The sequence below is a fragment of the Peromyscus leucopus genome, chromosome 6, assembly GCF_004664715.2.
Source record: "Peromyscus leucopus breed LL Stock chromosome 6, UCI_PerLeu_2.1, whole genome shotgun sequence".
In the NCBI taxonomy this organism is placed as follows: domain Eukaryota; kingdom Metazoa; phylum Chordata; class Mammalia; order Rodentia; family Cricetidae; genus Peromyscus; species Peromyscus leucopus.
This window is the reverse complement of record NC_051068.1, coordinates 118,057,438-118,071,345: the sequence shown is the minus strand read 5'-3', so window position 1 is coordinate 118,071,345 and position 13,908 is coordinate 118,057,438. Positions and strand designations below refer to the sequence as shown.

Below are 13,908 nucleotides of genomic sequence, written 5' to 3'. Positions count from 1 at the left end.
TACTAAATTTGTTGTGGATGACTTGTGATCCATGGAGGATCTCTAACTTTGACACAGTCTGGCCACAGTGGACTCACACTGCTTTTTATCATCAATGTGATATCCTACAACATGATATGAAAATCAGTACGGTCTGAAACTTTTTGGAAAAAGAGTGGCTCTGTACAGGTCTGATTATCATGTTATTATGCCCTACAGTTTCTAACAGAATCAACCTACTTCTACTCCTCATGATAGATAAAGACACCAGGTGAAGGGACGGGGAGACAGATGAGATGGCCTCACTTCAGAAAGAATGTGCAAAGCGAACAGCAAGACAGTTCTGTGACTCAGTTATTTCAAGTGCTTGTTACACACACCATACACCTCCTGTTCCTGCTGAGACAGGCTGCTGCAGTTGTATACTAGTGGCTTTGATGTTATCGTATATCATAATGAATTCCTTGGATGCCATGGGAGTTTATGGAAAGAAACTATGTCCCTCCAGTGTGACAGTGTAGGACGAGAGAAAGGAGAAACATTCCAAGAAGCGTATGGAATACAAAGCAAGCCAAAGCATGATGATGGTAAAGTTACAACTTGTGGGGAAAAAAAAACTGAAATACAGCTGAAGTGGGAAAGGAACTGAATACACTAGGTACCAACTTGTCTTTAAACATATGCTCTCCTTTTGATGGTCTAATATTTACAGAGTACTAAAAATGTTCAAACAGAAATGCATAAAAACATTTGCCAGTAACACAGTCATCAAACACACTGACAACCTTGGCAAACATGAACTCTAGAGAAAAGATGTCTCTTCAGAAGTTTAGCATACCCCGAAGGAACAGTGGCATGTACAGGCTTGCTGCACACAGACTTAAGCTTTCCCAAAGACACTGACTACATGGTTGTTTAACTCTATAAAGAAATCACAGCGGAAGTGGACAGCTGAACCTTGCTGTCCCGCACACATTTAGGACTTTTTGACCAACATAATGTTCAAGCCATAAGTAAATAGGAGTCATAGCAATATAAACCCCCTGTAGCATCCTATGAGATGGGATTTTAAAAGTGCCATGATATCACGACACAAATCATGCTACTTAACTTTATTTATAGTTTTACTATGAAACAGGGCAGATATAAAAATACATAAATGTATAGCTAAAATAAACACATGTGTTCCAGCTTAAGAACCTTGCTAATGCTTTATGTAGCACTTATTTTGTGGCTAATTAACATTCCTTAAATTTTCAAATAAGTGAGATGCTACTATTCATCCTAGTATAAAGTTGATTTAACAAAGGATCTTTCAAATTATTCTTTAACTAATGAAGACCTTGGTGACAGATGTTCCCCATGAAGCACTGTCCTTCTGAAGTGGAAGTTCTCTTTAGAAGTTTGGGTCACTTTAAACACCTTGATAAAACTTAAATAAAAACTATAGATACACTTCTACATTAATTATGCTGTTCTCATCTACTTAGAAATGCTGCTGACTTTAACAATTAAAGAATTAATTAAGGAATTACCAATCCACTTCATTTCAGAAAATACACTGTTAACATCTTCTGTTTAACTCTGATGACAGAAGTTGGAAAATACACAACTTGAGTTCTTCCCTGGGACCCATCACACTTTCCTTTGGGTGGCAAGTCTATGTAAATAAAATGAAGGAAAATATAGAATGCCTCAGGGCCTTTGCACATGCCTTTCCACCATGGAGTTGTGTCTCCAGGTAGTCTCAAATTGGTTTTAGCAAACTGTAATGATTGTTATGCAAAGCTTAGGAACTCCAGTGTGATACAGCTTGTTGGTGCATGGTATTTATAAGGTATTCAGAGTTTAAAAGCTCCTCAAATGGAGCCATGATTCATAACGGCATTCACGTTCCCAGATAATCTAAATATATTTGTTTCACAGGAATTTTCAGCTTTCAGAGCAATCAATGTCTGACATCCTAGGTCTCCACACATGTACCCCTTGCCAGGTTCACCTTACATTGTTTTCATTTGCTCTTCTTAAAGCCACAAACTTTCACACTTCCACCACACATGACACAGTATCACAACTACAAGGTGTGTCCTTCTTAACCCAAATAGGCAGGGCTCATTTTGTAAATCCAGTTCAAATGGAAATGCCTCCAGAAAGCTGTCTTTCATCAACCCTTCTAATTTACAATCTATTTCAATACTCACCACACACACTTTGCTTTGACAAATATCTCTCTACTCTCCAACTAGCTAATGAGAACCTTTTGAACACATTCAACAATTTTGACCAATAGATTTTGGGAACATGTGATGTGTTAGACACTCTCAGGTGCTAAAGATAAGATGAAAATCCACTTCCCACGTTCAAGGTACTCACAATCTCACACAAATAATGACTGATCACAAATGCTCTGAAATAGCATTACTTATGGGAAGGAGGTGGAGGAGAGGCTATGAAAATTAAGTCAACTTGGTAGTGCCAGGGCAAGTTCACACAGATTAGCCATGGTATAGGCTGGTTAGGAGGAGTCTCAATCAATCTAGCAACACATCAATGAGGGCTCTTTTCTTATTTGTTTTAGTAAACAGGTATTAAAGCATAAGAGCCTAACAAATATAAGTGTCTATAAATGTAAAGACAGCTGGCCAATGATGAAATATAAATATAAAGGGACACACTGTGGTGATATTGTGTTCCCCAAAATATTGTGCACCCTAATAAACTTATCTGGGGTTAGAGAACAGAACAGCCACTAGATACAGAGCCGAAACTGACCTACTCTGGTGATGGGATGGCCAAACACCCTAATAGTTGTGCCAGAAACCCCATCCAATGACTGAGGGATCTGGATGCAGAGATCCACGGCTAGGCCCCCCGGTGGAGCTCCGGGAGTCTAATTAGCAAGAAAGAGGAGGGTTTATATAAGCGAGAATTGTTGAAACCAAGGTTGGATAAAGCACAGGGACAAATAGCCAAACGAATGGAAACACAAGAACTATGAACAAAAGGCTGAGGAGCCCCAACTGGATCAGGCCCTTGAATAGGTGAGACAGTTGACTGGCTTGATCTGTTTGGGAGGCATCTAGGCAGTGGTACCAGGTCCTGTGCTCATTGCATGAGTTGGCTGTCTGAAACCTGGGGCTTGTGCAGGGACACTTGGCTCGGTCTGGGAGGAGGGGACTGGACCTGCCTGGACTGAGTCTACCAGATTGATCTCAGTCCTCGAGAGGCTTTGCCCTGGAGGAAGTAGGAATGGGAGGTGGGCTGGGGGAAGGGGAGGGGAGCGGGAGGGGGGAGAATGAGGGAATCCATGGCTGATATGTAGAACTGAATGGTATTGTAAAATAAAATAAAAGGAAAAAAAAGAATTCAAAAGAAAAAAAGAAAGAAAGAAAGAAAGAAAGAAAGAAAGGAAGGAAGGAAGGAAGGAAGGAAGGAAGGAAGGAAAGAAGAAAGAAAGAAAGAAAGAAAGAAAGAAAGAAAGAAAGAAAGAAAGAAAGAAAGAAAGAAAGAAAGGTGGCACTCACATCTTTAATCCTAGCCTTCTGGAGGCATGGATCTCTGTGAGTTCTAGGCCACATTGGAAATAGCTAGGCATGGTGACTCACGCCTTTAATCCCAGGAAGTGGTGTCAGAAAGCAGAAAGGTATCTAAGGTGTGAAGACCAGAAACTAGAAGCTTTTGGCCAGGTTAAGCTTTTAGGCTTTCAAGAAGCAGTTCAACTGAGATCCATTTGGATGAGGACTCAAAGGCTTCCAGCCTGAGGAAACAGGATCAGCTAAGGAACTGAAGAGGTGAGGTGAGGTGAGGTGAGGTGGCTGTGGCTTGTTCTGCTTCTCTGATCTTTCAGCGTTGATCCCAGTACCTGGCTCCAGGTTTGTTTTTATTAATAAGAACTTTTAAGATTCCTGTTACAATGCACTGACAAATGTGTCTACGATTTCTCAAATTCAACTTCTTGCTTCCCTGCTACTGAGAAATTTGTCATATATTAAACTGCAGAAACAACATCACCACAAAACAGATGTTAAGTAAAGCAAACATCTGCCTCTCTTTGCCTACACAACAGCTTTTCCCATTCCTGAGTGCTGGATCTATGGACACACTGTCAATGTCACTGTGACAGCAAAAGAAGAGCTCCCCAAGCTGGTGTCAGAGATTCCTGACATCAATGCTTATTTACACACCATTCCCAATGGCTATGCTATGGAGCTGGCCTAAATGTCAACAGCAGAGGAACGGACAAGGAAAATAGGGTTCACTAACACAATGGAGCTTTTCAGCCATTAAGAAGCCAAATTCATGTCATTGATAGATAAACAGATGCAACTGGAGATAGCCATATTAAGGGAATTAAGACAATCACAGATAAATATATATTTTCTCTCAATTGTGGCTCCTGGATTTTATATAGATAAAACTATGTACACATATTTAATATAAGAGTGAAAATAAAAGTTTAGGAAGACAAGGGAAACTAATGGAATGAGAGAGGGCTAGAAAAGGGAGAGCAGAATCACACTAAACATACAATGTGGACATGCACTGTACGGAAAATAAATAAACAGACAGAAGGGCTTCCTATTAATGTGTCTGTAGAGTAACAATTTGCCTTATCTATAATCCTATACACTTCTTTGTTAAGTATTTATCTGAGGCTATAACAAAAGCCTGATGTTGAACTTAGAGCAAGGGAAATCCCCTGAACTCTGGCCTGAGTCACTAGGCATTCATTAGCACTTGGCAGTAAACCACAAGTCTGAAGGAAACCAATGAAACAAAGCTTGTGAATGTGAGATAGCACATCTGCCTGGTTTTACCTTTACTGGACACAAAATTCCTGAAGCTCCTGTGCATCATAACACTTACAGGAAATACCTAAGAGGAATCACTTGCACCTAGTGACGTGGACTTTGGCACTATGGAAGGTAGGGACATTTCACCTTTGGTCCTCGAATTCTGGCAGTTTTTCCCATCAACTTTTCATCATCGATTTCACATTGTTCCAGGAGATCCAAAATATCTTCCTCCTTCAAAAACATCATTAAAATTATGATCACTCAACAAATATAGACTTTTTACAAGTTCATTAATTTCTGTAAGTGCTTGCACTGTGATTATTCTAGAAACTATGCAGTGGTAATTACTCAGACGAGAGAAGAAGGAAACATAAAAGGCAAACTCTTCAAGAAACTTACCAAAATCTTGTGATAAACCTAACACACAGCTGAGTCTATTTGTGCAGTCATCATAAGCAAGTATGTTCTTTCCACCAGGCTACTGAAATCTCAGAATATCCCACTTTACTAAATTAGCTCACTGAACCCTAAGACACGTAAAAGTCCATGCTCATCTCCCAGACTTCATCCCATTAATCATTCCTATACTGATTAGTACAATTTAATATTAAAACTGGACACAGAAAATGAAAACTGGCCTGAGAGTTTCACTTAGAAAGAATTTAATGTTAGAATTTGGTTAATGGGAACCATCTGATGAAGCTGCTTAGAAATATTAGTTATTGCAAGAATATTTACAGCCTTATAAAATATTTTCATTCTATGACTATTACTGGTAGAACAAATCTCTAAGTACCCCCAATAGCTTTCTATTATGCTCCTATAAATTTATTTGAAGTCATATGTAAAAAATATGAGACTATATACCACCGTTGGAAGTTGAGCTAACCAGAACAGCTGTAGTGAGGGGTATAATCAACCATCTCATTGTGTGATTCAGGCCCAAACACTGTGCACATGGTTGTGATTTATACTTCAAAATCTCCTTGAAGTTTACTCGAGAAACTAAGACTCCCAGCTCCCAATAAAAAGGCATCCCAGTCTAGGAAGCATGGTTCTTAAAGGGTCAAAAGACTCTGGCTATGATCCTACAATGGAGTACATGGACAGCATCATTACAAACTCAAAAATAATCTCAAGGAGGTTTGATTTGTTCAGAAGAAAGGTCATAACAGACAATATTTTCATCCTAAAAACTCCAAGTGGACTAAACAGCCACATATTTTAAAAGAGAAAGCTATAGATGAACAAAGTGTAAAGAAATTCAATTTCCAGACAGGGAGGGTTAGGTTCTTCCCTAGAGTGGAGAGGAGTGGTCACTTTCCACATTGGGGTCATCTGTCAAATCTGAGCAGAGGTGGGTAGAGGTGAGGCTGTAATGATAAGTTCTGCTGGGTGAAGTCTGTCACCTAGGGACATTATCAGGGTGATATATTAAGAGAGCCCACAAAGAAACCTTCAGCCAGCTCCCAAGTGTGCCAACATCTTACGTAATTGCCCAGACATGTGAGTGAGGCCACCTAGGCATGCTAGTCCCAGCTAAATGCAAGCATGTCTGCCCCCACACAATTCACTCCGAAGTAAGATCAGACCAGGGAATCACTCAGCTGTTACCAGTCAGGACCACACAATAAGAAGTAGATAAATGTAGAGGTTTGTTATGCTACAACAGATAACTGGTAGACCTTGTACTAGGCTAAAGGGAGAGAGAAGGGGAGAAGGGATGAGGGAGGAGAAGAGAGTGGGGAAAATGGACGGGAAAAGAAAGGGACATAAGAGAGGTGGGAAGGGGAGATGGGTAAATGGTACAGAAGAATAGAGATGAGGGAAAATGAAAGAGAAGAATTTTGAGACAGGGCCTTGCTCTGTAGCCCAGGCTGCTCTTAAACTCAATATATCATCCAAGCAATCCTTCTGCCTCAGTCTCCCAATTACTAGGACTGCATGCCTGTGCTATAGCACTCACCTGGGAGAGGGAATTTTAATTACTTGCTCTCATTTGCCAAGTCTATGTAGCATTAAGAAAAACTACTGCAGTGTTGGCTATAATTCAAACAAGAATGTCACAAGCCATTGGGTTACCTCAATGGATTTCTTTATCCAAATGTTATACACAAATCTGTATTAGAAGACATTTTATTATAATATAATGAAATTACAACCAATATCAGAGTTATTTGCTCAAAGTTTGTCCTGTTATGCATCTTGTTTATGAAGTTGCTTGGTTTTCTCTGAAATGTGACCACTTCTTAAGAAAAAAAGCATCAAGAGCATCTTAAAGGAAAGCTGTTTCTATATGTAAGGCTAAGGTGGCACCCACCCCATGTGTTTGTGTTTGTGTGTGCATAGCTATGCGCATGTGTGTATGAGTGTGTGTGTGTATGTATGAGTGCATGTGTGTGTGTAGTGGGTAGCCGTTCCAGCTTTGACCTGGAAATACCACCCCCTTTGAGGCTTCAGTAATGCTCACACCTACAAGGCGGAGCTGAGAGAGGACCCCTGAAGACCTGAGATCCAGATGGGTGAGCGTTCTTGGTTCCTGGGCTCTGGACGCTGGAGGTAGACAGAGCAGAGTTCTCCACAGAACACTGCCAGATGGAGCTACACCTTTCCCAGACCCTGTTACCTATCCCTTTACTTGTAAGTTACCCCACAAAATAAACCTCCCTTTTAACTACGTGGAGTTGCCTTAATAATTTCACCAATATGTGTGTGTATGTTTGTGTGTGTTTATGTGTATGTCTGCATGTGCATGTGTGTCTATGTGCATGTGTGTATGGACTGTGTGTGTGTGTGCATATGAGTTCATGTGTGTGCATGTGAATATGTTTGTGGGTGTGCATGTGTATGTGTGCATGTGTGCATGTGTGTGTGTAGAAGTCAGTGGAAGTTCTGCTCTATCACTCTGCCTCATTTCCTTGAGACAAGGTCTCTCCCTGAACCTCAGCCAGGTCGGCAGACAGCAATGCCCAGGGACCTTCTTATCTCTTCCCCCTAAAGCTCTGGGGTTACAGAAACATGCGTGTGGTTACAACTGACTTTTTACGCAGCAGAGAGCATTTGGAGTGAGGTCTTCACGCTTAGACAGCAGCACTCCCACCCACAAAGCCATTTCCTCAGCCCACGCTCTTTACTAAAGAGTCTCCTTGGGCTTGCTCCTCTTCTCTCTCTGCAAACTCCTCCTCTTACCTTCATCTTTTTCAGAGGATTGTTCAGTTCTCGCTGGAATGAAGCTGCTCTTCCTGAAAGGAATGTCTGGAATGCAACAGCCAGCAAACTTTCATACTTTTCGAGCAGTGTTTTATCTTCAGGAGGATAAATTCTCCTACAAAAAGAAAATCGGAGGAACTTATTTCCTTAAAAGAATCTAACACAATTCAATAGTTAAGATCAGCTGTTTAGAAAACCGTTGACCTTCCTGCTCTGAGCCAAGCAGGTGCTAGAAACAAACAAGAATGATTAAGGAGGAGTCACAAATATCCATCTGGTATACCAGTTAACATTTATGTAGAGACATTTCATTGAACAACACAGCACTAAAAAGTATAGCACAGGGTTTGGCTGAAGAGTGCTTGAAGAATTGTGTTTGGAGAGCTTGTGAAATATTGAACTTGGAGAGGAGTGTCCCGAGGACCTGGGATACTGCAGAAGGTCTTTGTGTGTGTTGACTATGTGAGATTATAGATACTCATCTGAATGATCTCTTCAGGTGGGAAATGAAAACAGGGTAGAAGCAGAGTGGGAAAAACACTTTAGCCTCTCCTTGCTACTGTGGAGGTGTTATGGTAATATTTTATTTGTACTGAAATGTGATTTTAATTTTATGTTAATAAATAAAGTTGCCCTGGGGTCAGAGCTATTAGAGCCATAGCAAGAGCGTGGTGGTTAGAAGAGCTAGGTAGATTTCTGTGTGTTCAGGGATACAGCCAGTATTGGAGACATACGCCTTTAAGACCTGGAGGGCGGTACTTACAGGCAGTGATGAGGCAGTCATGTGGTTGGGTTTACAACCAATGAGAAGGCAGAACAGAAAGACTATTTAAACACAGACAAACAGGAAGTAACTCTCTCTCAGGGAAGTTAGGAGCACTGCAGGAGGTAAGATTTTATCTCTGAGCTCTGACCTCTCGGCTTTCTCTTTTACATTGGCTCTGTGTTTCTTATTTTAATAAGACGATTGGTTACATCTACAAGGTGTTAATGCCAGGAAAGAATATCTTACAGAAGGGTAAGAAAATCCACACCCCTCCCCCACCCTTGGCTAAATTCTAGGGAGGATCCTTAGGCTGGGAGGAGGGACCATCTTTCTAAGAGCATTGAGGGGACCCTTTTTGTGCTTCCCAGGGGAATACTGTGAAGATCCCCCATATCCTTGTCTCCCATCTCTACCAAGACCCTTCAAATACTATCTTACTTTGCCTGGTTGTTAAGCAATTAGGCTTACAACAAAGTACAGTAATGACCAAAAACTGTCAGAAAGAATACAAGAAGACCTGAATTTTGACTGTCTGTAAATATTACATAATGACCAAGTACAGTCACAGTTGGTTAAAAACCTCCCTAGACAAAGCAGAAGCTTGCTGGCAATGGCTCCCCCAAACAAAACTAACTACTTACAAACCCCCTTTCCTCTCCTGAAACACAGTGAGTGAAAAGCTGTAGGTCACAAAAAAAAACAACAAACATACAAACAAACAAAAACACTAGTAATGAAAAGCCATTGCTCAGACACCTCTTCTGTCTCTAAAACAAACAAACAAAAAATAAAACAAATGTTGTGGGGTATTTGTACACTGTGTGTACTGCTGTGATTGATGTATTAAAAAGCTGAACAGCCAATAGCTAGGCAGGAGGTGTAGGTGGGATTTCCAGGGAGAGAAAGTAAGAGGATAAGGAATTTAGTTGTGCAGGAGACACCAGAACACACAGACAGGAAACAGGAGGTGCAACATGGAAGAGATAATATTACATAAGATAGAGATTAATGTAAATGGGTTAATTTAAGTTATAAGAGCTAGTTGGGAACAAGCCTAAGCTATAGGCCGAGCTTTTATAATTACTAAGAAGTCTCCATGTCATTATTTGTGAGCTGGCAATCCAAAGAAAAATCATACTACAAACGAACAGCGAGAGTTACCTGTAATTCCCCATGTGTCGGTTTTCATGTTCTTCTCGCGAAACCTGCTTTCGTACTTGAACGAGTCTCTCTTTCTAAAAGTGAACAGATTTTATAAATACAGTGTGATGAGTCATGCAGTTCAAACAGTGGGCATGTTGTTAAATGTTCACACTAGGCTGGGGTGTAGCTGGGTGGCAGAGCACTTGCCTACCATGGGTTCACTATGCCCTGCAGTGCAAGTCAGAATAAAAATAAGCCAATACACCACACCAAGCCCAACATCCATACCAACTCTTCTTTCCGCCTCTCTAGCTGGTGCCTCTGCTGTTCCCAGTCGGAGGAGCCTGGTGAAATCTTCTTTATTGGATTTTGACCATATAGCCTCCTTTGAGCCTCAGCTTTTTGTTTGGCCAAATTTTTCCTCTTATCACTGGTCCTAAAATGTGGAAAACAAGACCATAGCCTTCACTGCAGGAAATTTCTGATGGCGTCCCTTTGAAGAGAACTTGCAGAAGAGAAAATATGCTGAAGCAGGAACGGAGCTATGAAGTCTATCTCTTCGCATACATTCTATTCATCTATCCGTCAAATAAGAGGACTCTGTGTGGAAGGTAGTGCTTCCGAAAATAACAAGAGATATGGAAATTCTGTACGTCTTAAAGAGTCCAAGGGACCTGGCTTCATATTTCCATCCCGGAAATACAACTATAGTCTTTGGTGAATTAAATGCTGGATCTGTCTCCCCATCCTTTAAACTTAAGCAAATTGACTTTTTTTTTCTCCTCAATGCACTATAAGACTCAATCTAGGTAATTAACAAACGTACCTCTCTTCCTTTTACCAATTTGCTTTATTTAAGCTCTCAGCTACTGACCACTCTTTAGTACATTTCCAGCGAAGACTGAAATCCTAGTAACTGTCATCATTTGAAAACTGACTTCACCATCCTTCTCATCTCTTTGGCTTAACTGTGAACAGTTAGCAACAGCCCTCTAGTTTTCACACAAGAAGTCCTGCTCTGGGATTATCTGCCTCTGCATCAGCCCCCCTTTTCTCTCTCCTCCCTTTCACGTGGAGGAGGATTAATTCCGAGGTCTCTCTTTGCCACCACAGGTGCAACAGTGTAGAATCCAGGAGGAATGAAAAGCAAAGCAAATACTGCCCTTAGCCATACAGAAATAACAAAACAAACCAGAGCCTTCATCCTCAACCTTACACACCTCCACATCTTCTGATGTCATTACTCTGACATGGATGCTGATCAGATGCTACCTGCTCAGTTTCCAGTCAGAAGGAAAAGGTTCGCCTAAGCTACAGAAGGTCACATGGAATTCATTAGAGATTGTATTCAAAATGTCAGGCCAAGGCTTTAATGAGCACTCCCTTGATAAAGGCCACCTTTGCAGCTGACAACATACATAAGTACTAGAAAACACTCATTTTCCTTCAGGATAGCAGGGCTTCAGTGGCTCAAGCGGGTCAAGGTTGAAATAAAAGTGATAATTTGAGAAAAATTAAAAAAAAAAACACACTGATCAAATTGAAAGTCATCCAGTAGAGCTGGTGCTCTGAGTAAATGCAAGAAACTCAGCTGATGGCAAAGGCTTCGTGCTCCTTGGAGCACTTCATGTGTAACTTCAAGCCGTGAAGGAGGCAGGAGTCCTAGCAGGGCCTGGTCATATCTGCCTGTGTGAAAAGCCATACCCTTGGCAATGCAAACAGAGCACAGTAGCTTACAAGTAGAGGAGAAAGAGAGAGAGGGAGAAATCAAGACATGAATGCTATTTTATTAGCCAACATGAAGTATGAGAGTGTGATCATGGAAGCTGGGGTGGGGATGGGAAAAACTGGGAACACTGAGGAAGATTTTGAAAGAAGAATGGATGTCAACTGAGGGACAAGACAGGTTTCTGATGTCAGTGACTGGGTCACTAAGACTGTCGTTACAATGATGACTACAAGTCTGGCTGAGTGTGCTCAGTGGAAATGAAATGCCAGGTCTGAGATAGCTATTATTATTACTATTACTATTACTATTATTATTATTATTATTATTATTATTATTACTGTTATTATATTTAATATTCTTGTTTTTCTAGAATGATCACTTGTATTTAGCATAGAGAGGAAGGAAAAAGCAAGAGAGGATAATAAAGACCAAACAGTAAAAGAAGGTGGGGAATGACACAGGAGGAAGGACTTTTTGTTTTTCTCTTTAGTGGCGTGGCCTTTTATTAGGAAAAAACACAGGGCAAAGCAGTGGAGTGCCACTGACAAAAGCCCCAAGCATCAGACTTTCTCTATCAAATGCCACGCTGGGGTGATAGGGGAGGAGCTGTCTCCAAGAAAACGACCTCTGTGCAGTTCAACCAAGTCTACACAGGTGTTGTCTCCCAGCTTTTGTTTCGTCTTATAAATAATAACTGTTATAGGCAACTTTGGAAGAAGCTTGGGACTTCTCTCCTTCTGCTCCTGCCAGAACTGTAGACAAATCCATCTCCTTTTTCTAACTCTTATGTGCAGGATTTATCAGCACACCAGCAAGCAAGAGCCCTGGACTCTGCTACAGCACTAGGTCACAAGTAGGATCACACCAGTTCTGCTTGCATGGCCCTGGGGACAGGGTCACAAGTCAAATCACACCAGTGCTGCATGCATGGCCCTGGGGACAGGGTCACAAGTCGGATCACACCAGTTCTGCATGCATGGCCCTGGGGACAGGGTCACAAGTCGGATCACACCAGTTATGCATGCACAACCTGGGGACAGGGTCAGAAGTTGGATCACACCAGGGCTGCATGCATGGCCCTGGGGACAGGGTCACAAGTCAGATCACACCAGGGCTGCATGCACAGCCCTGGGGACAGGGCTAAGATAATGATATTTCAGTTAGAATAGTCTTTTCACATTTTTGGTTTTTAGAAATATTGTCAATATTAAAGTCATATCCATTTCTATAAATATAAGCAAAAAAAAAAAAAAATAGCACTAATGGCTCTTAGTACTTACCTCACAGACCAGAATAAAATTTAACTACAGGCCAGAAGTCTGCTTTTCACCTAGCATTTTCATCAACAGTTTTTTCCTTCACTTGTGCCTGTGCATTGACTTAGACATTTTGTTTCACACGTTCTTGACTCCTTTCCACACACATTGCCTTGGGAGTCTCGCAGGGGCTTTCTCTAACCTTTGTTTCGTATGTGCTGGGTCCTGCACTAGTTCTGGCAATTGTCGGAACACACTCTGCCTTCCCATTTCCTTAGTTCCCTACAAGTGGTTTTCCAGACTAAGAGGCTCTTCTACCCTTGCCTTCCAGTTCAACTTACATTTATTACTCTACACACTAGAAATGCCCCCAAGAGACACAAAAACAGATGGAGGGCCCACTGCCGTTTGGAGCTGAGAGTCTAGCCAAGATGGAGACAGGATGCCATATAAACCAACATAACGTAGAGAAGATGATGAAGCTAAAAAGAAAGAAAGTTAGGTTTGAGCTAGGTTTTAAGAAGAAATTGACACAAAGGGAGTTGACACACATGCTATGGTGTATGGTGTCTGTCCCCAGAGGTCCATGTGCTGGGACCTTGCTCTCCAACTGTTAGTTAGGGTTTCTACTGCTGTGAAGAGACACCATGACCACAGCAACTCTTATAAAGGAAAACATTTCATTGGGGTGGCTCCCTTACAGTTCAGAGGTTCCATCCATTATTGCTATGGCACACAGATATGGTGCTGGCTCTCATAAGCCTAGGTTAGTTCTCCCCATCAAAATTTTGTCTGAGTTGAATTGAGACTTGGGGCTGACTAAATTTCTGTGAAAGCTGCCCATTCATGAAGTACACCAGCCTCTCCTTTATCTCGCCATCTCACACTTGTTCTCCAGCACATACCCACTTTCCTTCTTGTTTCCCACCATGAAAAGATGCAGCGTGAGGCCCTCACAAGAAGCCAAGAAAATGCAAGTGCTATAGTCTTGGGCTTTCCCAAACTGTGAGAAAGATATACCCATTTTCT

General features: G+C 41.4%; 1 protein-coding gene across 2 annotated transcripts in view; it reads right to left on the bottom strand.

Annotated features, from left to right (window-relative positions):
• Ttll7 (tubulin tyrosine ligase like 7) overlaps positions 1–13,908 on the bottom strand; it is a 141,821-nt gene that overhangs the window by 47,169 nt on the left and 80,744 nt on the right. For both annotated transcript variants that reach the window (XM_028876853.2, XM_028876852.2), the window contains 4 exons: positions 10,183–10,330; positions 9,913–9,986; positions 7,965–8,100; positions 4,920–5,006 (listed from right to left, as the gene is read on the bottom strand). In XM_028876853.2, coding sequence (XP_028732686.1) covers positions 4,920–5,006; positions 7,965–8,100; positions 9,913–9,986; positions 10,183–10,330 — 445 coding nt within the window. The remainder of the gene's footprint in view (positions 1–4,919; positions 5,007–7,964; positions 8,101–9,912; positions 9,987–10,182; positions 10,331–13,908) is intronic.